General features: G+C 34.3%; 1 protein-coding gene across 5 annotated transcripts; it reads left to right on the top strand.

Annotated features, from left to right (window-relative positions):
• Positions 1-13,935: 13,935 nt before the first annotated feature.
• Positions 13,936-26,291, top strand: LOC121244661 (uncharacterized protein At1g01500-like). 5 transcript variants are annotated; one of them, XM_041142825.1, is made up of 3 exons: positions 13,936-14,204; positions 15,048-15,856; positions 25,829-26,291. In XM_041142825.1, exons 2-3 carry the CDS (start codon positions 15,158-15,160, stop codon positions 26,024-26,026), a joined length of 897 nt encoding a protein of 298 aa, XP_040998759.1. In that variant the 5' UTR covers positions 13,936-14,204; positions 15,048-15,157; the 3' UTR covers positions 26,027-26,291. The 5 variants fall into 5 exon arrangements, with proteins under 5 accessions (XP_040998759.1, XP_040998758.1, XP_040998760.1 ...); XM_041142824.1 differs by lacking the exon at positions 13,936-14,204 and adding an exon at positions 14,356-14,497; XM_041142826.1 differs by lacking the exon at positions 13,936-14,204 and adding an exon at positions 14,370-14,497 and having other exon boundaries at positions 14,979-15,856.
• Positions 26,292-26,319: the final 28 nt, after the last annotated feature.

Genomic DNA, 26,319 nt, shown 5'->3' with positions numbered 1-26,319 from the left:
TAAATAAACATCAAAATAATATTTATAAAAAAAAATAAAAATTACATACCAGAAAATGTAAACATGATTGTAGAACCTCAATTTTTCTTTCTCAAATCTGTAATACTCCTCTTGTATCCTTAATATTTATGTGCAATCTTATTTATTTTTTTAGGATCTCATTCGGCGTGTAGATGATAAGTGTCCCCTATATCTATTTATAAATCCTCATTCGTTTTCAACAAGATATTCTTAGTTATTAAAATTTAAAAATACATTCCACATCATCAATAAGAAACATTTTGTAGTGGATAGCGTGAATTAAGGAATTGATATGAAATCAACTACTAAAAGCATCAAGTAAAATAAAAGAGCAAGAAAACATAGTAAAAATAATATTTAATTTCAATTTTTTTACAAAAGAAGAATATTTGCAATTTGAGGTGCTAGGAGATCATGGCAAATTTGAAAATTCTGATTAAAAATAATACAATACATAAAATAAAATAAAATAATTTAAAAAATATCGTTCAATATGGTAAAAGGCTGCATTCAAAACTGAAGTTTATTTTTAAAAGGTTGCATTTTTTTAATGCAACAAAAATGTTATTTTAAAATATGTTTAATAGATATTTTTTATAGATAAAAGAGATGAAATAAATTTGACAAGAACATAATTAAACTAAGTCATCTATAAAATTAAACTACAAACTTCGACAACATTATTAGTATTAAGTGGGAGTTCCATTTCATCCTTGCAATTTTACACATACAATTATATACTCACGTGTCAACTATTGAAATTGTAAAAATTTTAAAATTTGACGTTTCAAATTAAAAAAGAAATAATTGACAAAATGCAATTCGTTGACAATATTATATTATAGCAAGATTATTAATGATGATTATAGTCGTTGCTAGTTCTATAATTATGTCGTTGCTAGTTCTATAATTATGTCGCAATTACTTTCTCATTTAGTGGGAAATTCTCCCGCTAGTGTATTTGCGATCAATATAAATGACAGTACAATTTTGATCGTTAAAAGTGATATCAATGACGAATTTAAAGTATTTCTCATTGAAAATAAACATTTAGCAACAAGTTTTATATCGTATCTAAAACATTACATTTTTATAAAGATAAATTAGGTAGCATAAAATTAATTATTAGACATTAAAGGACAAAAAATTATATCTTCACTAAAATTTATTATTTGTGACAAAATGTCGTTTACCAATTAAAAAATATTAATGAGAAAATGCAACTTGCCAATACTCAATTGTAACAAGATTGTTAGCAATGATTACAATCATTGCTAATTCTATAATTATTGTCATAATTACTCTCTATGCGTATGAATTTGTGGCCAATAGAAATGACGATATAATTTTGATTGTTAAAAGTGATATCAACGACGAATTTAATTTTTTTCTCACTGAAAAATAAACATTTAGCTACAAGTTTATATCGTTGCTAAAATATTACCTTTTACGAAGACAAATTAAGTCGTAAAATGTCCTTTATGAAACTAAAACTAACAAAAAATTACAGTTTCACTAAAAGTTTTTATTTATGACAAAAGGAAACTAGTTGGCAATACTCTACTACAACAAGATTATTAGTGACAATTATAGTCAATGCTAGTTCTATAATTGTTGTCACAATTACTTTCTCATTTGGTGGAAAATTTTCCCGCTTATGTATTTGCAACCAATATAAATAACGATATAAGTTTGGCTGTTAAAAGTAATATTAGCGACAAATTTTAAAATTTTCTTCGCTAAAGATAAACATTTATCTACAATTTTTATATCGTCGCTAAAATATTTCCTTTTGTGAAGATAAATTAGGTCATAAAAAATTGACTATTAAACTAAAACTGACAAAAGTTTCACTAAAACTTATTATTTATGACAAAATGAAACTAGTCGGCAATACTCTACTACAATAAGATTATTAGCGACTATTATAGTCATTGATAGTTCTATAATTGTCGTCACAATTACTTTCTTATTTTGTGGAAAATTTTCTCGTTTATGTATTTGCAACCAATATAAGTGACAGTACAATTTTGGTTGTTAAAAGTAATATTAGTGACAAATTTAAATTTTTTTTCGCTGAAGATAAACATTTAACTACAGTTTTTATATCGTCGCTAAAACTTTCATCGATAAAAGTAATTTTTCTTGTAGTGTACTGTTATCCCAAAACTTACTGTTATCACCTTTAGGCATCAAATAAAGAGCATATTTTAATTATTTTGATATCTTTGATACTCTAATAGTAATAATAGGAAATATTTGTTTCATAACTTTGTAACAAGTAAATAATGGCTTCGAATTCTAACTTAAATTTTCACATATGCAAAATAAATAGAAAGTAGCCTAAACATATTATTTAAAATATGACATCTCAAGTACTATTTGGTAGGAAGTTTTGAAAATCAAGTTATAGCTGCCTTTCAAAATACAAGATTTAAAAGCAATTCTGCCATATTCATGGATGATCCAATATTTTCAATATGAGTTTTTCATAAATCAATAATTTTTATCTTCTTTTTGTCATAATCAAATCCAATTAGATAGCAATTCGATAAATTTTTTCTTTTCTTGAAGCATTAAGTTGAATTCATTCGACCTTCAAATTAGAAATTTATTATTTAATTTTTTTGAATCTTACAAACAACACTACACCGCCTACTATTGGTTATTTTACCACTCTCATAAGAAACTCATCTTCATTTTCATGACCAACATTTTTTAAATCAACAATCTTCAATATAAGAGCTTTCTAGAGGAAGAGACAAGAGAAGAATATGTTGTGTAAATACATACAAATAGACATATAAATGAATGAGAAATTTAAATTTAAATTACATAACATCTACTTTAATCTTGTGTTGACAAGGATATTTAGATGCTCTGAATGAATATTTTTCCTTCTTCCTAATTTCATAACTTCTTATCCATTCGAAAGCCTTGGTGATTGATTATTTATAGCATTTTGTTTCTTTCTCTTTCCAACAATAAACTAATTCTAGAGACAAAAGTTTGAAAAGATTTATGCCAATTTTTAGCTTTAAGACTTGTTGCGAAACCTTTTACAACTACAATTGTAGAAAATTGTAGCTAGATCTTATTTAGGAGAAAATCATTAGCTTTAATGCCCAAAATCACAAAAATTGTTAATACTTATTGCCCAACATCACGAAAATTATAGTTTTAATGCCAAATCTTATTTAAAAGAAAATTGTAGTTGTAAGCTTAATTTTTTGACAATAATAAAATTAAAAAGCCGAATATTACTTTTTATAGAAATCTAGAAATTTTTAGATAAGTAAAACATTATTATTCTCAATGAATACTTACTATAAAAAATTAATGGTCTAATCAATAACACTATTAGTAAGGAGACAACCAACCCCATACAAATAAAAAAGCTATACTAAGAATGTGAATTGATTACCATACATATATAACACCTATAAACCTAAGACAATAATATAATCATTGCTAATGCGAATCATGATACACTCATACAATCAAACAATAGGCCACAAATAAAAGTTTTGCTGAGATGTATCTTTTTCCTTTCCCATCAACCTCAAACAAGTTACGATGATAAATACAAATAAGAAAATAGAGAAACATTCTAATATTGCAAATACAATTTCATATACTACATATCAATGTGTAACAAAAAAACATGTGTTTAATGATGCCAATGTCTTAAGGACATGATCCAAAATAGATATAGTGATAAATGACCATCTCATGTACGCCAATCTCAAAAAGGAAAAAATCTCAAGACAATTTATCCATACAAGTTAATTACAATGTGTCAAAAGATTTATAGATAAAGGTGTCAAAATATGATAAAATTACTACCTCATGTATTTTTCAACTTTTTTAACACATTGCATTATCAATTAACCATTATTATCTTTTTGACAAAAATGAATTGATAAATCCTAAAAATTAAATTATTTCTAAGTAGAAATTTCTTAAACACACTTGATCCAAGGGACAGTACCTCTTCCTAAACACTAATAAGGCAAGTATTCCTAAAAAGTTTAGAATATTGAATCTTTTGGCTTTATTACCATAAGCTCTGCTATATTTTCCTCTAAAAGAAATAAATAAACAATGCAATATTTTAAATTTGCATTCCCTCATCAATCATTAATCATCACCTCTTAGAGGGTTGATTTCCTACCTCAAGCAACTCATGCAATGCATTGTTACAATTGATTTTACATCAACCAAAATCAATAAAAAAAAATTTCTCTAACTAGTTGCTTCCTTTCATTTACCCTTTAATTAGTCACTCGTCAAGACTGTTACACAGTTTAGAAAATCTTAAACTACTTTCTAAAATTTTTCCCTTACTTTAATTAATCTTATGTACTTCTTTCTTTGAAAATTATCATTTTAAAATACTCATATATTTCTAACATATATTATAATCATATGTACATGAGACATATGCATACTCATAATAGAAGAAAAAAACTATTGGTGTACTCCTAAAACTCATTGTACATTATCACAATCATACATCCAATAAGGAGCATTTTTAGCTATTCTGATTTCTTCGATATTCTCACGCTAAAATTAAGAAATCTCTGTATCATAATTTTGTAACAATGATATGGAATTCTGACTTAAATTATCTCATATGCAAAATACATAAAAATTAACATAAACATATTATTTTAATTATTATATTTTTATACCATTTGGTAGTAGGTTCTAAAAATCAAACTATACCCTGCCTTAAAAGACTAGATTTATGAGCATTTACGCGAAATCTATGGATTTATCAATATTTTTCATATGAGCTTTTCATAATCCAATAGCTTTTGTTTTCTTTATTGTCATAACCAAATTCAATTATAAGGATTGAATGTTAATAAATTTTGTTTTTCTCTTAAAGTATTAAGTTGAGTTCATTTGATTTTCAAATCTGCACAATCAAACAGTATCATAAACAAGAATAAGTAACAATCATTGCATTATTATTAGTATGCCAATAAGACATTAATTATACAAGTTGTTTGAATATTGCAATCAGTACTGCACCACCTACTAATGGTTATTCTTTCACTTTCATAATAAACTAATATTTATTCCCAATATCAACATTTTTTATATCAATAATATTCCCAGTAAGAGCTTTTTATAGGTAGAGACAATAGAAAAATATGTTGTGTACATTCACATAGACAGATATAAATATATATATATATATATATATGTAGGAGAAATTTGAATTTATATAACCTCTTATTCAATCTTGTGTTGACAAGAATGTTTGTATGCTTCAAATTGATATTTTTTCACTTTCCTAATTCCATATCTTATTATCCATTCGAATGTCTTTTTGATGGATTATTTTTAGCATTTTGTTTCATTTGTTTTTACAGAAATCAAGCAATTCTTTGAAAAAAAAAGCTTGAAAATATCTTTCTATCAATTTTTACATTTAAGATTTGTTGTGACAATTTTTACTGCGGCAATTGTAGAAATTTGAATTTGAATCTGATTTAGCAGAAAATCTTTTTTAGATACTGTTATCCCAAAAACTACTATTAGCACCTTCAAGCTTCCAGTAAATAGTGTTTCTAGCCATTATGATCTTTTCGATATTTTCATATCAAGAATTAAAAATATTTGTTTCTAACAACAAAACAATAGTATGGAATTCTAGTTTAAATTATCTCATATGAAAAATACATAGAAAATAGCATAAACATATTATTTTAAATGCTATATTTCAATAGCTATTGGGTAGGAGATTCTGAAAATCAAACTATGACTGTTTTTTAAAAGATTAGATTTACGAACAATTCTACCAAATCCCTTGATTTTTCTATGTTTTCCATATGAGTTTTTCATAATTCAATAATTTTGTTTTTCTTTGTCGTAATAACCTAATCCAATTACAAGGATTTCATGTTAATAAGTTTAATAATTTTCTTGAAGTATTTAGTTGAATTCATTCCATCATTAAATATACCCAAACAAACAATAACATAAAAAAGAATACCTAATAATCATTATATACCTAATAATCATTATATCATTATTGGTATGTCAATTAGAAATTTATTATTTAAGTTGTTTGAATCCTCCGATCAACAGTACCTCACATACTACAAGTTATTCTAACATTTATTATATCAACAATCTTCGTAACAAAAGCTTTCTAGAGGAAGAGACAAAACAAGAATATATTATGTAGATACACACAAATAGACATATAATTATATATATTGATTATAAATTTAAATTTATATAACCTCTTCTTTTGCTTTGTGTTGACAATGATATTAAGATGCTCTAAAACATAGGGTTAATGATGCCAATTTGTTAAGGACATGATACAAAATAGATATAGTGATAAATGTTATTTAATGAAAGAACCATATATCACTTACTACATCTCTCTTGATTGTTAACTGGATTCAAGGTTTCACCATCGTTTATACGTCAATCTCAAAAAGGGGAAAATCCTAAGGCTGGAAATTTGTACCTATAAGTTAATTATAATGTGTTAGGAAATTTAAAGATAAAGGTATCCAAATATGATAAAATTATTACCTCATGTGTTATATTTTTTTACACATTACATTGTCTATTATTATTATTTTTTGACAAATAGTGAATAGACAGATTTTAAAAATAAATTATTTCTAAGTTGAAAATTTTTTAAGACACTTGAGGCAAAGAACACATTTTCCTAAACCCTTTTAAGGCATGTATTTCTAGGATATTTGAAATATTGAATCATATGTCTTTATTACAATAAGCTCTACTATATTTTCCTTCAAGAGGAATACATAAACAAGCGCAGTATTTTAAATTTGCATTTACTCATTAGTCATTACTTATTAGAGGGTTGACTTCTAATCTCATGTAACTTATACAATGCATTGTTACAATTGATTTTATTAACAAAAATCACTCAACAAATTTTCTCAAGCTAGTTGTTGCATTTTATTTCCCCTTGGAATGGTCGCTCATCAAGAGTGTTGCACCATTTAGACAATCTTAAACTACTTTCAAAAGCTTCTGCCTTATTTTAATTAATCTTATGTATTTCTTTATTTTATAATTATCAATTTGAAATAGAGTTAATCTTATAACCGGTCGGGCTGAACTCCACCAAAAAACAACCCTCCGATAATTTAATGGCACGTAGACATTTCATTTACACTACAATCAAACCGCACAACAGGAAAAAAATCACTCTCACACTCATTTCACCCCCATTTCAGATATCTTCTTCGGCCAAAAAGCAACAGATCTCCCCCTCATGCGCAGATCGGTGAGCTCCACTCAAATTTCCCCCACTCCTGTGCAAATCTCTTCATCGACAACTCCATTCAGATCTCCCTCTCTCTAGCATAGATTTCTATTTAACACCTGCAGCTCTCGATCCAAATCTCACAATTGCCAGACTGGTGGTTGCAAAGATAAAAAGTTACAAAGACACTAAGCGAAGTATCGGTGATATGAGTTCTTCCAAGTTAAGAAGGTCAAGGAAGTCCCAGAACTTAAGTGAGGGAAGCAGCATCTTTAAGGGCTTAGCCTCAATGGGGTCATTTGTAAAGATGGGTGGCAGGAACTCTGGACGGATTGCTACTGAAAATGAGTGGGTTGATAAGCCTTGATGTCGGCAAGAGTTTTTTTGCAATCAAAAGATTTCATTTGGCAATCAACGCCATCACTGCCAGACTCATTTGTATGTATAGATAGAAATCCATATGTTTTTGTGGATTTGGGAACAAAGTGAGTTGCAGTTTGGGTTGGGTAAGCGGTTTTGGTTTCTATCGGGTGTGTAAGGGGTATGAAAATCTACATTGATAAGGTCTATTGTGCTTTAGCTAAAATTGTTGATGTGGCAGATTGTGATCGAGGGCTGTTACAATCAAAAGACCAACCTGACCACTCCAAAATGGTTTTCTTTGAAATATTCATCTATTTCTCACATATATTATAATCATATGTAAAAGAGATATATGCATACTCATAATAAAAGCAAAAAAACTATTGAAAACATATAATCTCAAAACTTACTATTACTACTCAAACATCTAGTAAAGACCATTTTTTGGCTATTTTGATATCTTTAATATTCTCATGCTAAAGAATATGACATTTGTATCATAACTTTGTAATAATGAAACAATGGTATGAAATTTTGACTTAAATAATCTCATATTCATAATAAATAAGAAGTAGCGTAAACATATATTTTAAATGCTATATTTTAGGTACAATTACGTAGGAGGTTCTTAAAATCAAGTTATGGCTGCTTTTTGGAAGACTAGATTTACGTTCAATTCTTATCTGTTTGAATGTCTTTTTGATGGATATCTGTATCATTTTGTTTCTTTTTTTTTTTACAACAATCAAGCAATTCTTGATTAAAAAAAAAAAGTTCGAAAATATGTTTATGTTGATTTTTAGGTTTAAAATTTGTTGTAACAATTTTTATAGCAACAATTGTAGAAATTTGTATTTGAATCTTATTTAGCAAAAAGTCTTTTTTAACTATTGTTATAACGAAACATACTATTACCATCTTTATGCATTCAGTAAAGAGCATTTTTTAGCTATTTTGATCTTATGATATTCTCATATTAATAATAGGAAATCTTACTTAAAATATCTCATATTAAAAATATATAGAAAGTAACATAAACATATTATTTTAAATTCCATATTTTATATACTATTAGTTAGAAGGTTCTAAAATCGTATTATGGCTGCCTTTTGGAAGATTAGATTTATGAGAAATTATGTCATATCCATAAATTTTTCAATATTTTTCATATGAGTTTTACATAATTCAATAGTTTTTATCTTCTTTCTCATCATAACCAAATCTAATTACACGAATTACATGTTTATAAGCTTTCTCTTTTTCTTGAAGCATTAAGTTAACTTCATTCGATTTTCAAATTTATCTTATCAAATAGTATCATAAAAAAGAGTTAGTAATAATCATTATATTATTATTGATATGCTCATTAGAAATTTATTATTTAAGTTTCTTAAATTTTGCGGTCAACCACGTGCTATTGGTTATTCTTTTACTCGTATAAGAAACTTATCTTCATTCTCAAGACAGACATTTTTTTATATCAACAATCTTCACAATAAGAATTTTCTAGAGGAAGGGAAACAAAAGATTATGTTGTGAAGATACCCACAAACATATATATATGTGTATATATATATATATATATATATATATATGAAGGTAAATTTTGAATTTAGATAACCTCTTATTCATTCTTATGTTGACAAGAATGTTTATTTAGATTCTCTGAATGCATATTTTTCCAGATTCCTAATATCAAAAAATTTTATCCATTCAAATGTCATTATGATGGATTATGTGTAGCATTTTATTTCCTTTTCTTTGCAACAATAAAGTAATTCTTGGTAAAAAAAAGTTTGAAAATATCATTCTGTAGATTTTTAACTTGAAGATTGTTTAAATATAATAAGATTGTTTAATCTTATTCTAATCTCTTCTGATCTTTAGCTATTATGATTTCTTTGCTATTCTCATGCTAAGAATACGAAATCTTAGTATCATAACTTTGTAATAATAAAACAATGGTATAAAATTCTGACTTAAATTATCTCATATGCAAAATACATAGAAAGTAGCATAAACATATTGTTTTAATCATTATATTATTATTGGTATGCCAATTAGAAATTAATTATTTAAGTTGTTTGAATCATGTGATCAGTACTATACCACCTGCTATTGGTTATTCTTTCACTCTCATAAGAAACTCATCTTCATTTTCAAGACCCACATTTTTTATATCAACAATCTTCACAACAAGAGATTTCTAAAAGAAGAGACGAGGAAAAATATATTGTGTAGATACACACAAATAGACATGTATAATATTCGTTGGGCCCTTCAAGGAAAAACCTCATTAACTTAACGGTAGAAAATTTAAACTCAAATATTAATTTGAGCTCTTGTTCCAAAACTTGAAAGAAGAATGAACAGCCAAAGAGTAAATTTCTTTTATGTAATTCCATAAAAAAATTGCAATGTTATCCCTGGAATTCAATTATTTAAGAGAAGTGTTACGATCACAAATCTCTTAAAAGTACATCTATAAATTATTACGATTTTATAGAATACGTTAGATCTATTTTATAATAAAAATAGTTTTACAATCTAACATACCATATCAAGATACGTCAATTTGTGTGTTTACTTTTGTGAGATCTTTTCATGTCTAAAACATTTCTCATTGTTAAATATAGTTGACTGCTTTAAGACTCCTTGTACATCTTTCCACATTCTTATCCTTCTTATCTCCTTTAGATAGGAAATAAGAGATGATGTCTTCTTTTGATAAAACAAATAATAGAAGGTTACCTCTTAAAAAGACCAAAAATAGTCAAAGAAGTATCACTGTAATGGATGGTGTGTGGTCTGCGCTTGCCTATTGGAGTGCTGATTTAATGGTGGAGGATAGTAGATCTTAGTTTTTTCTTCCAACCTTGAGATTATCAAAAACAAAGGAGAAAATGCACGGAAAAAAAAGTATATGGGCTAGAAATCTTGCCAAGAATCAGAATAAGAGCATGAAGAACAAAATTAAGGAGGCTTAAGTGACACTACATTGACCCTCACATGTATACATTAGTGACGACGCTTGAAGTTCACATGCCAATTAGGGCTTTTGAGTGACCATTGCTGATCAAGTATGTTCTCCTCCACATCTTTGCCTCCATAATACACCGCATCCACACCAACATGAGACTTTAAAATTGCGTTTAAGTAGTGAGATATTCTTGAGTATTCTGTAAATAGTAGTAAAAAAGTAATGAAAAAGTAATTATAGAATATTGAATATTAGTAAAAAGTAATAAAAGGTAGGCAAAAAGTAATAATGAGATATTATTAGAATACCTGAGTACCCAAACTAAGAATAAATAAAGAAAAATTCTATACACCATGCCAACACAGATTAACCATCACCAAATCCGATATGTTATATAAATTAAAAGTTAACATGTTCTAACACAAGCATATTCCTCTAAAACCAAATCCAATAAATAAAGTCCTAACATATTATAAAATCGAAAGTCTGAAGTGGGAACAATATTTCTGTGAAATTACATCACCAATAGATCATTTTCACAACCAATTATAAAAGTTCACTCTGATTTCGTCGGAGTTGAGAGAGGGACAGAGAGAGGCGATGGAGACAAAATCAAGGCTAAGAGACCCTTGCAGATTCATATATTCTCAAAACCCTGTAACATTTTCAGAGAAAACAAAAATCAAAACATCAAAACAAGAGAGAGAAAGAGAGAGAGAGAGAGAGAGAGAGAGAGAGAGAGGAGACGGGAGAATAGGGATGTTCATACTTGGTCTCCAGAAGAGAGAGAAAGAGAGAGAGAGAGAGAGAGAGGCGACGAGAGAAGAGATCAGAGGTTGGGTGAATGCCGACCACGGGTTGGGGTTGGGCTGAGGTTGAGATCGTGGGGCTAGGGTTTGTGAAGACCCTTAAGAGGTGAAGACTAAAGTGAGTAATTGAAAGGGGGAGGGGGGGGGAAGGGCACCGTTTTATATTGAGTGTGTTGTTTTGTGACCAAAACAAAGTCAAATGACGATGTTTTAACTCTATTTTGGCCCTTTTAGGCCTATTCTTTTTTTCCTGAACTCTAAATCAAATCCTAAATAAATTTTAATCTTTGTTTTAGTTATAAATTTCTTTATTTATAGTTTTTATAATCTTTTTACCACTAAATTTAATTCTTAGTATTGATTATTAACAATTACTATTTAACTAATGTCTAATTACATGCTATTATACTATAGTATTACATGTTATTAAACATTAACTTAGTATAATATTTTATACTAATTTTTAACTTATTCTTATTGTAAACTTATACTATAGTTTTAATCACATATTATTATATCAGTTTCTAACTTATTTTTAATTTAATTATATACTAAATTTAGTATTAAATGTTATAATACATTAGTATTACATGTTAATATGTTATTATACATATTAGTGGCTTAGTGCTTACACATTAGTATTACATGTTATTATAAATTGATTATTATACATTACTATTACATGTTATTATACTTTAACATTATATGTTCTTGTACATTAATACATTAATCATTGATTATTATTTTGTTTTTATGGGAAATAGATTTCTTTCATTCATGAAAACAAAGTTACAGCTGTGACCTGATACATATAAAGAAAATCCTAGATTACAAGCCAACTACTCACGGTTGAGACTCCACCAGTCCACAAATTCATTTGTGACCGGTATGGTCTTAACTTCTATAATTCTCTACAGACAAACCGTTTGAGAGACCACACTCTGCCTAAAGTAGATATTTCAAACCCCACCCTCCAGAGGAGGAGAGGAATTTCACTCTATGGACAAAATGTCCAAGAGACTATTTCTTTTTTATTTTTACCTAAACAAAAGGAAATAACAATAAACATAAACATAAATGTGAAAATGACGAATTACAACTGTAGATCTGAATTTTCAACTTGAAAGAAAGCAAAATACAAGAAATAAAGAGATTTTGGTGGCTCGTGAAGGACACACGCCATGCTAGGAGTGTGGCTGACAGTTGAGTCTGAAGAAACCGAGATCCTTGGTCCTAAAAACACCACGCGTGGTGGCAGTAGAAGCTTTCTGGTGTGGTGACGCATGGATCTCACACTCCGCTTTGACCCGTGTGTGTGACTCACGTGCCGATCTGTTCGACAAAAGCCTTCGACCGTCCAAAGGATCGGCAACCTAGGAATCCTGCGATGGGGTGCATGGTGGTTGCTGGGCTCTGAAAAATAGCATATCAGCATTTTGCTATACTTTGGACGGAAAAACAAACAAAAACTGGAAAATAAAGAGCTACACAAGCTCTGGTCTAACTAGATGGGAGGAGCCGAAGCTCCACCCCCCTCTAGGTTGGGTTTTTGCTAGGGGCGAGTCTTTAGAGAGAAAAGGGAGAGAGAGCTCCGAATGGAGATAGGACTTGAGAGTTAAAGGAAATAAATGCTTCTAGTCATTGATTATTATACATTACCAATACATGTTATTATAATTTTGTTCTTATACATTAGTATTACATATTATTAACTTATTATAAATTTATACATTTGTGTTTATAAATAATACATTAATATTAAATGTTATTATATATTAATATTTATACATTAGTGCTACATATTATTATACATTGATTATTATACATTACTAGTACATGTTATTATACTTTTGTTCTTATACATTAATATTAAATGTTATTATACATTAGTTATTATATATTAGTATTACATGTTATTATACATTAATATTATATGATAGTAATAATATGGTATTTACATATATTAAATTATTATTAGTCAATTTATATTATAGTATAAGTGTATTATTTTAGGTACATTTGTTTGTACATGCTAATATTTAACTAACTATATAAGTTATAATTATATATGATAAATATATAAAAAATAAATTTTTTATAAAAATATGTAAAATATCAAAATCCAAGTCGGAGTCACCAGTTGGAGTCGGAGGGTGAATTCCAACTCCAACTTATCAAAACCAAAACGGAGCCAAAATCAAAATCTGATTTTCGAATTTTTACTCAGCTTTATGATTGCCGTCCCTGCACAGCCCACATTAGCCGTTGTGTACCCTTTAGGACTGTGTTAACATCCCTTTCAAAACGCACTGGCCGGCAGCGTGAATCCAAATTCTTACCCACAGCAATCGGATAAGATCCTAATATTTGGGTCAGAGAGGCCCATTTCCATTCCATTCCAAGATATTATGCGCACGCCCCCAAAACGAAAAGGGGCAAAACTGAAAACCCGTCGGATTCATTCAGAATCCCCGTCACGCAACAATTCACAATTTTGGGAGTCTTATTTTTTCGAGATTCCTCTGTAATTTTCTCGATTTATCAGACCCAGAAAAATAAAGAACATAAAAAGAAACCAAATTAAAGCATGAAGTGGTCGTCTATTTAAATGGTTGCCTGGTGACCGACCACGAGATTTGCTTTCCGGGAATCGAAAGCTCCAACCTTGGCGGCCCGAAAACAATTTGAGACGTCAATTCATATAAGAATCATATGGGTGTCAACTAGTAGTTCGAATCCAGCTAGGGGATGAAAGATTTTCTGGGTGAGTTTTATTTCCGGTGAAAACTACGTAATCGTTTGTGGTTCTGTAGCATTCTAGAGAGAGAGAGATGTATACTTGGCGGGGCGTGTGACACAGTGACAGGACACGTACGTGTTATACAAAAATAGCCGGCATTTTGTTGGGATATCTGGCAACTGTTCTTTCTTTCTTTTTTCCCTTCTTTTATCTTATTTTCGTTGGAGAATGGATAGGTTCTTCAATCTTCTGCTTATTAAAATGTCGGTAGAAAAGTGAGATCTCTTTTGGTTGGCTGTATATTCCTGGGGTTGCTGGTGGGTGCCTTTTTTCTCTCTTTTTTAAATCCAAATCACTTGATTTCCTGTTCTGTGGTATATGCCTGCCATGCTAAATTCTTAATTTGTTTCATGGTACTTCTTTTCTGATTTCTAAACATCTTTTGAGCTTCTTCCTCCGCCAGTTTCTGTTGCTAAGAAGATCATCTATGAATTGGACTTTGTCTCCTCTCCAATACATCTAGTTAGTTCTAATCTGATCTGAGCTCTGCTTTTTTTTTTTTTGGGGGGGGGGGGGGGGGGGGGATGATTGCTTTTGGTCAGCTTTCATTCCATTGCCGTTAGTGAGGTCTTCATTTTTTCCATATTCCAAAGGTTTCGGTTCTTCTGGTTGGTATTTCTATTTTTATCCCTTGATAACTGGCATGGCAAGGGCTGGCTTTATTTAGCTTTTTTCTGTTCGTTATTGATCTGAGATGTCATTTTATTTTTCCCTTTTCATCTTTTTAATTCGATCCAGGGAAAGAGAGACTGAGTTATTGTTTGTGCTTATCTGAACAACAAAATTCTCTGTTGGTTTTTGAACCAGGTTTTTCATGGGCGAACGGATTCCAACTTGCATAGTTTCTGGGATGGCATCTCCATTATCATAGTTAATATAATTCGAAGGTTTATTGGTGAATATCAACCTGCTGAGCTATGGAGGGTTCTTGTAAAACAACATTGAGCAATGGTGAATCGGCCAATCATAAGCTTCAACTTATTAGGTACCAACCCTGTATCAATCTATCATCGCCTTGGTTTGATCTGAGAGTCTTCTACGTGAGGATCAGCCATTTCCATGTTGATGATTCAACCCCTGAGTTTCTTACTCTGAATCATATTCCTCTAAGCCCTGACACTGTTTTGGAAGTCAATGGTGCTAGAAGTAGCAGTTACTCTGATGGAGTCTGTTCCCTTCTTAGAAGGAACCGGGTAGATAAGAAATCAGAAGAGGCCACCTTTGTGGGCACAGACAGTATAAGGTTGACAGGGAGTGTGAAATTCGAGGTTTTCGATAAAGAAGATCTCATTCTCTCTGGGGTTTTGGAGATGTCTAATAGCAATGGTTTCATGGGGGAATTGAAAAACAGCACCAAACGGTGGAATATGAATTGTGAACCAGTGATCACCGCGGGCACTGGATTCTTAAAGGGGAAACAACTAGGTGGCCCTGAGTTTTCGACACCAACAATGGAGGTTTATGTCGCAGGTTGCTTCTCTGGAACACCTATCATCTTAACCAAGACTTTACAACTGGGTTTTCGAAAGAAGCACAACAGGAATGGCATGTTGGATGTGATTCCAGAGTATGAGACTACTGAATCCCACAAAAATATGTCCCCTGAAGATCTGCAGGTAATTTTGCTGGAACATGTTTGATATTGAAATTCACATTGTGAGAAGTTCTCTTTGTTTCTCTGGTTTTGATTTTTTGGCTTTCATTTAGTGCTTTAGTTCAGAGCTGGTATTTGCATGTTGAGGGGAGCCAGGTTTTTTGTGGTTATTTTTGGTTTTCCAATCAATGAGTGACTAAACAACCCCTTCATTGCAAGGGACGGATTTCTATGATCAAAAACTACAGTGCGGTTGAATAATAATGTTTGCTTACATGTCTGTAAGCCCACCTACATGCTTCCTGTCTTGACGCTTGTTTCTTGTTACAAAAGGGCCAATTTTTTTGTTACACATTGATGTCTGGGAGAGCAAAGAGAATCTTATCTTACTTGTGTCGTGGGGGTATGGGCAGGGCACAAGTTTTTAAATGATGGGAAGACCTTTCCATGGGCCTCATCCCAAAGCCAGAGTGGAGAGCATGGCCTGCACGTGTGGGGTCCACTCCAATTTTTTTATAGTCTTTCTAGGCTACCCAAACACATAGTCTTTTAAATCAAACTTTCTATATCTAAAAAAAATGTCTAATCAAATTTTCTCTATTCATTTGTCTCCGTACCAAGAAAATTAAAAAGAAAAACAGCTTTAGTACAAACTAAAAAATGCACATCTTAGGGACTTTTTCCCACACATATTTCCTGTAAATCTCAATATCTTTCAAATCTAACGAATATATTTTCTATAGACCGGGTCACTTTTATAAACCTAAAAATTGTCAATAATAAATCTTCCATCCAAACAAGGCCGTTATCAGCAGCTGGGAGCTACATTACACGTGCTTGAGCTTAAAGGGGTTGTTTATAATTTCTGTTTTGTTCCATGAGCATCTAAGACCAAGCCAATAAATCGTGGTTCCTGTTTGGATGTCCCTGACAGATAGAGTTGCTTGCATGTCAATGTTTGGTCATTAATGCACTCTGAATTATTGGAGCTTCTGATTTTGGAATTAGATTTGCCATAGTCCATATTGGCAAGAAACCAGGATGGGAATAATCGATGACTATCAAATGTATTGTATGTTTCTGGAACTTAATTAACTTGATACAGGTCGAAGCTTTAGTTTTTATATCAGATTGTTCTGTTTGCTTGCTGTCCTTGCACGCTCGGTCAAATTAGTCCTTTCCCGCACCTCATTGTCCTTTAGGAAATGTATAGTATGCATGCCTATGGAAACTGCCATGAAAAAGATCTTCATCTTTTCTCCTAGCAGTAAAGAATTAGTATTATAAATTTTATTGAGTAGCCGTCATGCGTTTATTATGTGTACCTTTATGCATATGGGGATGAGAGGCCTAAGTTTGTATCGAGTTAATACGAATCTGAACTCAATGTTTTAGGTTTATGTAAGTTTTGGAAACTTTTGAAAGACTGAAATATGGTTTCACTATTTGAGAAATATCATCTTCACTTTTCTTGGTAAATACAGAATGCAATCAGAGGCAGAACTAGGAAATTTTTTTAGGGGCACAACCTACGAAAGTACGTAAGAAGATAAATAGATATAGGCCCCATTTGGATATTGAGCTGAGTTGAAATGAGTTGAGTTCCTTATGAATAATAGTGAATTGAGATGGTAGAGTGAGTTTTGTGGGGTCCATCTAAGATGAGTTTAGATGTATTTGGATGTTAAGATGTATTTTAGATGTATTTATAGGAAGTTGAAATAATGATTTGAGAGTTGGGTGTTTGGATATTTTAGAGTCAACTTAAAATTAGACTGAACTGAGTTGATCTCAATTCAGTCCAAGTTCCAAACGGGGCCACAGTCTCTCTATATGGGTACATGCTTATGCAAAAAAATAAGACCAAACAAGACTTAAATGCAAAAGTCACTTAGTTATAAAACTATCCTAGAAGAGAACTTTCCAGTGCTAGCTGAACGTGAAGTAATGGCTTTTCTGCAACGTCAAAAGGGGCCTAATGTAGTGGGATCGTGTGGATTGTTACAACCTCTAGCAGATGGTTTAAAATTGATTCTAAAAGAACCTATTTCACCCTTTTTAGAATGTCTCCAGTGGCTACATTTATGTTAAGTCTGGTCGCTCGGGCCATTGTACCTTTTGATGGTATGGTATTGTCAGATCCAAACGTTATTTGTTTTCTAGGTTTAACATACATTTCCTTTTGAATACGAATATATCTCAATTTATCATAGTAAGTCATAAGGCTTGTTTCTTGTAGCATTGTATGTATAAGAACTATGATTAAATGACAAACCCAGAAAAAGAGTAACTGAATTTCACGTCACTGAGATGGAGAACAATTGTTTTATTCTAGTGTTTGTTTCGCACAAACATACTTGCTTGGAATTTATATATGAGATTTCTAGAACTTTTGGAAATCCATGCAAGATTTAGGAATAGAAAGGCTTGGTACTATTTTCTCTCCGTACAATTTCTCTGTCCTCATTCACGCACGTAATCCCTTCTTCGACGCTTCTTGCCGGAGCTGACCTCTCTATTCTCGTCGATTCTTGTTGGGATCTTTCCCACTTCCTTTTGTTTCTTTTCTTCCTATTACTGCTCCTTTCTTCATAGCTCAAATGGAGGGAGTTAGGCGTTTCACGGTGGAATAAAAACTTCCATTTTTTCGAAGGTGGGCGATAATAGCTTTCGTATCACTGAGAGGAACAGAAGAATGGTTATGTTTTTTCTTTGTTTTTTTTTATAAGTAAGAAGTAAGTTTCATTTATATGAATGAAAATAGGCATAGCCCATGTACACACGGAGTATACAGAAGAAAAAGCCTAAATACATTCTAAAACACTAAATTAAAGATAGGAAATCATGCACATCGTTTCCATTCAAAACAATGGTTGAAAACCACAGGAGTAAAGTGTGTAGAAAAAAATTATGAAGCTCCGCCACTGTTTTTTTCCTATCTTTGAGTCACCGCGCATTCCTTTCCGTCCAAATACACCACATAATGCACAACGAGATCATTTTACATGCTGCTGCTGCCACTTGGGGATAGCCTTGGATACCCTTCCAGCAAGCAAGCAGGTCAGCCACATTTAACGGCATAACCCAAGCGACGCCCACTCTACTAAATATCCCTTCCCACAGCTCTCTTGTCACCTCACAATGCAATAATAGATGGTCCACTGATTCTCCATGTTTTTTGCACAAATAACACCAATCCAGCACAATGAGACCCATTTTCCTTAAGTTGTCTATGGTTAGAATGCTCCCAAGAGCCGTAGTCCACACAAAGAAAGCCACTTTGGAAGGTACGCGAGTCCTCCATATACTTTTCCACGGGAAAGATACATTACCTTGTGAGGCCTGGATTTTATAATAAGCTTTCACTGTGAACTTCTTGATGCCACTGGACCTCCATTGTAACCTATCACTCTGTACCGTTATACTTCCTGAGGAATATATCAAGCTGAAAAATTCTGAAACTGTAGACAATTCCCAATCATGATTTTTTCGAGTGAATAGGATAGTCCACTGATGAGAACCATGGACAAACACAAGCAAGTTCGCTACTGAAGCCTCCCTATTAGCTGCAATACTATAGAGAGCTAGGAAGGCCCTCTCCTACCAAAACCTGATTCTCGTGCCCAATCCAACCACAAAGTGGATATTGTTTTCAAAACATTGCCAGCCCCCCCAATATATCTCCACAAACCCACGCCATGCCCCCCCCCCCCCACTCACTACATTGGTACACCAACCACCCCGAGCACCTCCATATCTAGAGTCAACAACTTCCTTCCACAATGACTCTCCCTCCAAGTGATACCTCCATAACCATTTCCCCAATAACGCTTTATTGAAAATCCTCAAATTGCACACACCCAATCCTCCACTCATAAACGGGACGTCGACTTCATGGGTGGTAAAGATGGTTGAGGAAGCCCTTGACTCTCGCCAGAGTGAAGGGTTCTTCAGAAAACTGAGGGCAGGTAACGGGGTTCTCACCATTCAATACCACATTAACTCCAAAGGATGCTTCTTGCTCTTGGAGGAGTTTGGGAATGGCAGGAGGAGGGGCTCTCTGATTGTCCTTGAAGGCACAAAGGGCAGTAGCTGGGAAGGGTTCACATACCACCTCAAAAAAGTGGCTGGCTTCAATGGGGTGCAAACAGAGGGTGGCCTACGTCGAGGTAGGGTGTTTGGTAATGGGCTGGAGCCAGGGAGGCTCCTCCCCTCCAATGGTGTCTCGTATGCCTCTGTTTTGAGGTTACCAGCAAGTTCCCTGGCAGGGTGTAGCTTTGCCATGGCAACGAAGGGCAAGGTGCCCAGTGTTGAAGGTGATAACGGTCATTGCCTTGTGGGTAGGGGGGGTTCCTCTAATGAATGCATGAAGGTGGGGGAAGTGGAAGGTGTCCTGTGGGTTGTTAGAGCTCATTTGTCTGGAGTATTAGAGGAAGTTAACGTGTTGATGAAAAAAGTAGACTTGAGCTTGAGTATGGTTATGGGTTTGGGCAGTGAGCAAATTGAAATGGTGGGATTCGGTCAGCGCATGGGAGGGTCCGTGAGGATGGAAGTGTCTGTAAGGGAGGCATCTAGGCTGGGCCAAAGCACGAGGGGGGCGGTGAGCCCTTTGTAAGGATGGAAAGGGTCGAGCCCATTAGGCCCATCCATTCTGAATGGCGGGCTAAGGAAATATCTCGGGCTCGTGATCCCTCTATCACAGGCCTAATAAGCTCAATCCCTCCGGTGGTCGATTTGGCAGCCCCACCACCAACACAAAATGAATCGCCGGTCTTCGGCGACTCTACGGCCACTAGTAGGACCACAAGGCTCGATAGTGAAGCCAACGGATTTGGCTGGGTTGGTCGAGATGGAAGTCGTCGTCTATCCCCTGGCCTCTAGGAGCTCGCCAACAACACAAAAAGGGCCGCCGACCACCAGAGAACCTATGGTTCGAAGTTTGGAGCAGTTCTCGGCCTCGGATGGGAGGAACAACTGTGAAGAGGCATCATCCTCAACTAGGCTGCCTCAGTTTGAAGTTTACGATGGCCCTCAGCACATTATCGATTCTTTACAACCCTCAGAGGTTTCACTAAGGGCTCATGGCTTTCACCCAATGACATGTGAAGTTGCTAATGTCAGGGGAACTCTTACTGTTGTAGATGTAGAGACTCCCTCCAGGGTTTTGTGCACATCAACAGAAGAGGATGTTGAGTCATCAAATGATGGGGTGCTCTCGGATGATGAATCAATTGGGTCCAAATTACAATTAGTATGCAAGGAGTTTGGAGTTGATACTGCGTTAAATGAACTAGGGGATTACGAGGATGTGCCTAGTCCCATCTGTTCGTTGCCACCAGCGCCTTCATGTGCTGGCTTACAATCTGATTGGGTCCTTCAAAAGGTAAACGAAATTCTTTATTACATCGGGATCTCCTAAGAAGGATTTGAGGACTAGTTTAAAGCTCTACTCACCGCCATAGAAGCAGGGCAGCCCCTCCTTTCCAAATCTACCGCTACAAAAGATAGGGAGCTTAAGAGGCTTGCTTACTCCATAAACTATGATGCAATGGAAGGAAGTGCGAGCAAGGGGAGACACAATGACAGGGTGAACATTGGCATTCCATGAAGCCCAAGATCATTTCATGGAATGTCCTGAGCAAGCACCTTAGAGTGAAGAATTTAATACGGGAATGGAAGGCAGATGCGATTTGTTCGCAGGTGACTAAGCTTAAGTCTATTGACAGGCACACGATAAGAAGTTTGTGGAATTGCTCTTATGCGGGATGGACCACCCTTGCTTCCAAGGGTGCTTCAGGGGGCATTATAGTGATGTGGGATAAGAGAGCAGTTAATTTGGTGGAGGATTACGTCGGTGAATTTTCAGTAGCTTGTTCTTTCTCGAATGTGGAAGATGGTTTCGGTTAGGGGTTCCTAGAAGTTTACGGGCCAAATGATGACAGCAATAGAAAACTTCTCTGGGATGAGATTGCTAGCCTGTGCAGTTGGTGGGATGTCCCGTGGTGTATTGGAGGAGACTTCAACAACATCACTCGGTTTCTGAGCAAAAGGTCGGGGGATTCTAGCATGGGTTCAACCATGGTTGACTTCTCAGCTTTAATTTTTGAGATGGACTTGGTTGATCTGCCTTTAGCGGGAGTGAGACTTCACTTGGTCTAACGGGATCACCTGGTCTAGGTTGGACAGGTTCATTGTCTCTCCTTCTTAAGGGGCCCACTTTCCCAACCTATGCCAAAAACGGCTCCCTAGGCTTTGCTCTGATCACTTTCCCCTCTTATTAGATTGTGGGGGTCTTCATGAGGGACAGATATACTTTAAATTCGAGAACATGTGGTTGAAGGTCGACGGGTTTACGGAGAAAGCTAGATTGTGGTGGGCCTCATATCAACTCACGTGCACTCCTAGGTTTGTTTTAGCCGGAAAACTTAAAACTTTGAAAAGCAATCTAAGAATATGGAATATGGAAGTCTTTGGGAACATTAATGACCAGCAGAACAATTTGTTTAAGAGCTGCAGCAATTTGATGAAAAAGAGGCAAATGGGGCTCTTTCGGTTGATGATAAGGCAAGGAAAATTATTGTAGTAGCTGAGCTGCAAAAAATACTCTTATGGAGGAGATTTCTTGGAGATGAAAATCTTGGGCCCTAGGGGATAATAGCACAAAGTTCTTCCACAAAGTAGCTAATTTTGATCGAAGAAACAACGCCATTGAGGTTCTTCTCTCAGAAGGCAGGGTTTTGTCAGACAGAGTCGCTATTAAGGATCACATTGTCCACTTTTATGACAAGCTTCTGATGGAGCAATACCAATGGAGGCCCAAGGTAGACAGACTAGTTTTCAATTCGATTGAACAATCAAGTGCGGCTTGGTTGGAGTGTCCGTTTAAAGAGGATAAGGTGCTCAGCGTGCTAAAAGGGCTAGACAAAGACAAAGCACCAGGTCCTAATGGCTTCACAATGGCTTTCTTTCAAGCTTGTTGGGACTTTTTCAAGTAGGATCTCATGAAGGTTTTTCTTGAATTTCACTCATTTATGAAATTTGAAAAGAGCCTTGATGCCTCTTTCATCGCCCTTATTCCAAAAAGGTTAAGGTCGGTGGAGGTGGAGGTGGAGGTGCAAGACTTCCATCCCATAAGTTTGGTGAGTGGGGTTTACAAGATCATTACAAAAGTTCTAGCTAAGCGGCTAAGCGAAGTTATGGGGAAGATCATCTCAAAGTTACAAAATACCTTTGTTAAAGGAAGACAAATTCTAGACTCGGTCCTTATTGCTAATGAATGCTAGAGAATAGAGTCAAAGACGGCACCCCGGGTATCTTATGTAAATTGGATATGGAGAAAGCTTTTGATTATGTGTACTGGAATTTCTTCTTGTATATACTTGGTAGGTATGGCTTTGGAGAAAGATGGTGTCAATAGATAAAACATTATATCACAACAGTCAGATTCTCAATTTTGGTCAATGGCACTCCGAAAGGCTTCTTCAACAGTTTTTGGGGCTTGAGACAAGGGGATCCTTTATCCCACTTTTATTCATTTTAGTGATGGATGTGCTGAGTAGAATGTTGGAGGGGTGGTGGATAGGGGTTTCATCTCGGACTTCTTATTAGGTGGTTCCTCACATGGTAGTTTATCAATCTCTCATCTCCTTTTCGCCGATAATACGTTTATTTTTTGTGATCCAGATCCTAATCAGATTTGCTCCTTGAGAGCCCTCCTACTTTGCTTTGAAGCTATCTTCAGTCTTAAGGTGAATTTATCTAAATCCGAAATAGTTCCAATTGGCTTGGTTAATAAATTAAGCGAAGTGGTTGCCATCTTGGGTTGCAAGGTGTCATCCTTGCCTATGAAGTATACCTTGGACTCCCTTTGGGGGCTCCTTATAAATCCAAGGCAATGTGGGATGGGATTGTCGAGAAAATCAAATGCAAACTGGCAGGTTGGAAGAGAATTTACTTGTCTAAAGGCAGTAGAATGACACTAATCAAGAGTACATTATCTAATCTCCCAACGTACTTTTTATCTTTATTTCCTTTGCCTGCAGGAGTGGCAAATTGAATGGAGAAAATTTTCCATGACTTCTTGTGGGGAGGGTTAGAGGATGAGAAAAAATTACATTTGATTAAATGGGATAAAGTCTACACCCCTTTGTCTTGTGGCTGGTTGGGGGTAAGAAAATTTAGAACCTTCAACAAGGCCCTTTTTGGAAAATGGTTATGGCGGTATCGTCAGGAAAGGGATGCTCTTTGGAGGAACATCAATGTTAAATATGGGAGCATTTGGGGAGGTTGGTGCTCTAATGTAGTAAGAGGGGTTTACGGCGTGGGAGTTTGGAAATTTATTCGGAATGGATGGGAAGATTTACTCGTTAATTTCAAACTTGAGGTGGGAAGGGGCATGCGAATTAGGTTTTGGCACGATATTTGGTGTGGTGATGTTGCTTTGAGAAACGCTTTTCCCTCTTTATAGGATTGCGTCATATAAGTGTGCCTCCGTGGCTGATAATATGAACATCTCCATTGATTCCCTTCATTGGTCCGTGAGATTTACTAGAGTTGTACAGGATTGGGAGATGGGAGACATTGCTAATTTTTACAGCGTGTTATATGTGCTTAAAATACAGGCAGGAGGGGAGGATAGATTATTTTGGACACTTACAGGGAACAAGAAATTTTCAATCCGATCATATTACAAGGCTCACTCCTCCAATGCCTTCCCATGGAAGAGAATTTGGAGGAGCATTGCTCCCCTCAAGGTTGCCTTCTTCAGATGGTTGGCATCCCATGGGAAAATATTGACTATCGACAAGCTGAAAAAGCGTGGCCTCTACATAATAGATTGGTACTTCATGTGCAAACACAATAGTGAATCAGCAGATCACCTACTTCTTCATTGTGAAATAGTCAAGGCTTTATGGGATGAAATCTTCAGTAGGCTCAGTATCACATGGGTAATGCCTAGGAGGGTGATAGATTTATTGTCATGTTGGAGAGGGATCCAGGGCAATCATCACATTGCAGCTGTTTGGAAGATGGTGCCTCTATGCCTAATGTGGTGCACATGGAATGAAAGAAATGGTCGTTTCGACAATAGGGAACGCTCTTCGGATGGTTTTAGGGCCTTTTTTTTTCCATACATTGTTGCTTTGAGCTTCATCTATTTGTATTGAATGGAACAGGTTTTAATGACTTTTATGCTACTTTTCGTAGCGTGTAGTTTGTAATTAGGCTCGTTCTTTATATTTCATGTGTACTCGGGATTAATTACGTGGATTAATATAATCTCTTTTTACTTGTAAAAAAAAAAAAGGTTTTTCCCATGCAATTTGACTTTTTTTATTTATATGTTTTCGAATCAATGGGGCAAAACTCAAAATCCGTTATCCTTTTTTTTTTTTTTTTTTTTTTTTTTTGGTGGGGACGGGGGTGGGGGGGGGAGAATTAACTTGAATATTTTTGGATTTTTTCAATCAATAATGCCTTGTGTCTTGCAAATTCATACTTTTTTCAGCAATTTGACAATGGCCCCTTTGCTCGGACAATTTTCTCCTCCAGTTATGATGCTTTGAGCTATGATAAAAACTCCCTGCAAGACTAAACCTTGGATATTGAATCTCTTAGATACTTCTGTTAGGCAGCTGCAAAAAATTATGCTCTTTTGAGAGATTATAAATTAAAGAACTGTCTTCTTTTTCCCTGAGCTTAAAAAATGCCTGTGAATGTTATTACACAGTTGAATTGGATCTGGGGTATATCATGGTGCTTGCATGGAATGATTTGTATTTGTTAAATGTTACTCTTGGATGATGATATGGAGAATGTCAAAAGGACATGGTGGATGTGATAGTATTTATATGTACCACCTATATTTTCTTTGATTGTTCCACCTCTGGACTTTTGCATTCTTTTATACTTCATGTATGTGTATGTGAAGAACATTTATATATGCTTTTATTCTTTTAGCCTGTCCCAATTATTTGGTTTTTGTGAAATGTAGGTAGCAGAAAATGAAAATGAGTACAATAACTTGTCTTGGAGGACGGAATACATAGATGGTGAAGATGGTGAATTGTCCTGGTTCAATGCTGGTGTGAGAGTTGGTGTTGGGATTGGGCTTGGTGTTTGCCTTGGAATCGGAATCGGAGTTGGGTTGCTAGTCCGAACATACCAATCAACTACACGAAACTTTCATTAGACCTACCATACACTAGGTTCCTTCAAAATCTAAATCCAGCAGCTAACTTGGTCATTTCTCCAACTTGCGGGGCTGGTTTTGACCCAGTAATTATCTGTGTAGCTAAACTCTGTTAATTTTGCATGATTTTGCAGCCATAAAATTTTAGTGAAAGGTATGATAGATAACTAGTTCCTGCTGTAAATGAATGTCTAAATATTTTTTGAAGTTGTAAAGAACGGCATATGTATGCCAGTTAATGAAAGATTATCACAAGATAAGGTATCTTTATCTTGTAATTTGATGTAGAGGAT

Source organism: Juglans microcarpa x Juglans regia, chromosome 8S (assembly GCF_004785595.1).
Source record: "Juglans microcarpa x Juglans regia isolate MS1-56 chromosome 8S, Jm3101_v1.0, whole genome shotgun sequence".
Taxonomy (NCBI): domain Eukaryota; kingdom Viridiplantae; phylum Streptophyta; class Magnoliopsida; order Fagales; family Juglandaceae; genus Juglans; species Juglans microcarpa x Juglans regia.
The sequence above is the reverse complement of the archived record's forward strand: the minus strand, read 5'-3'. Positions and strand labels throughout refer to the sequence as shown.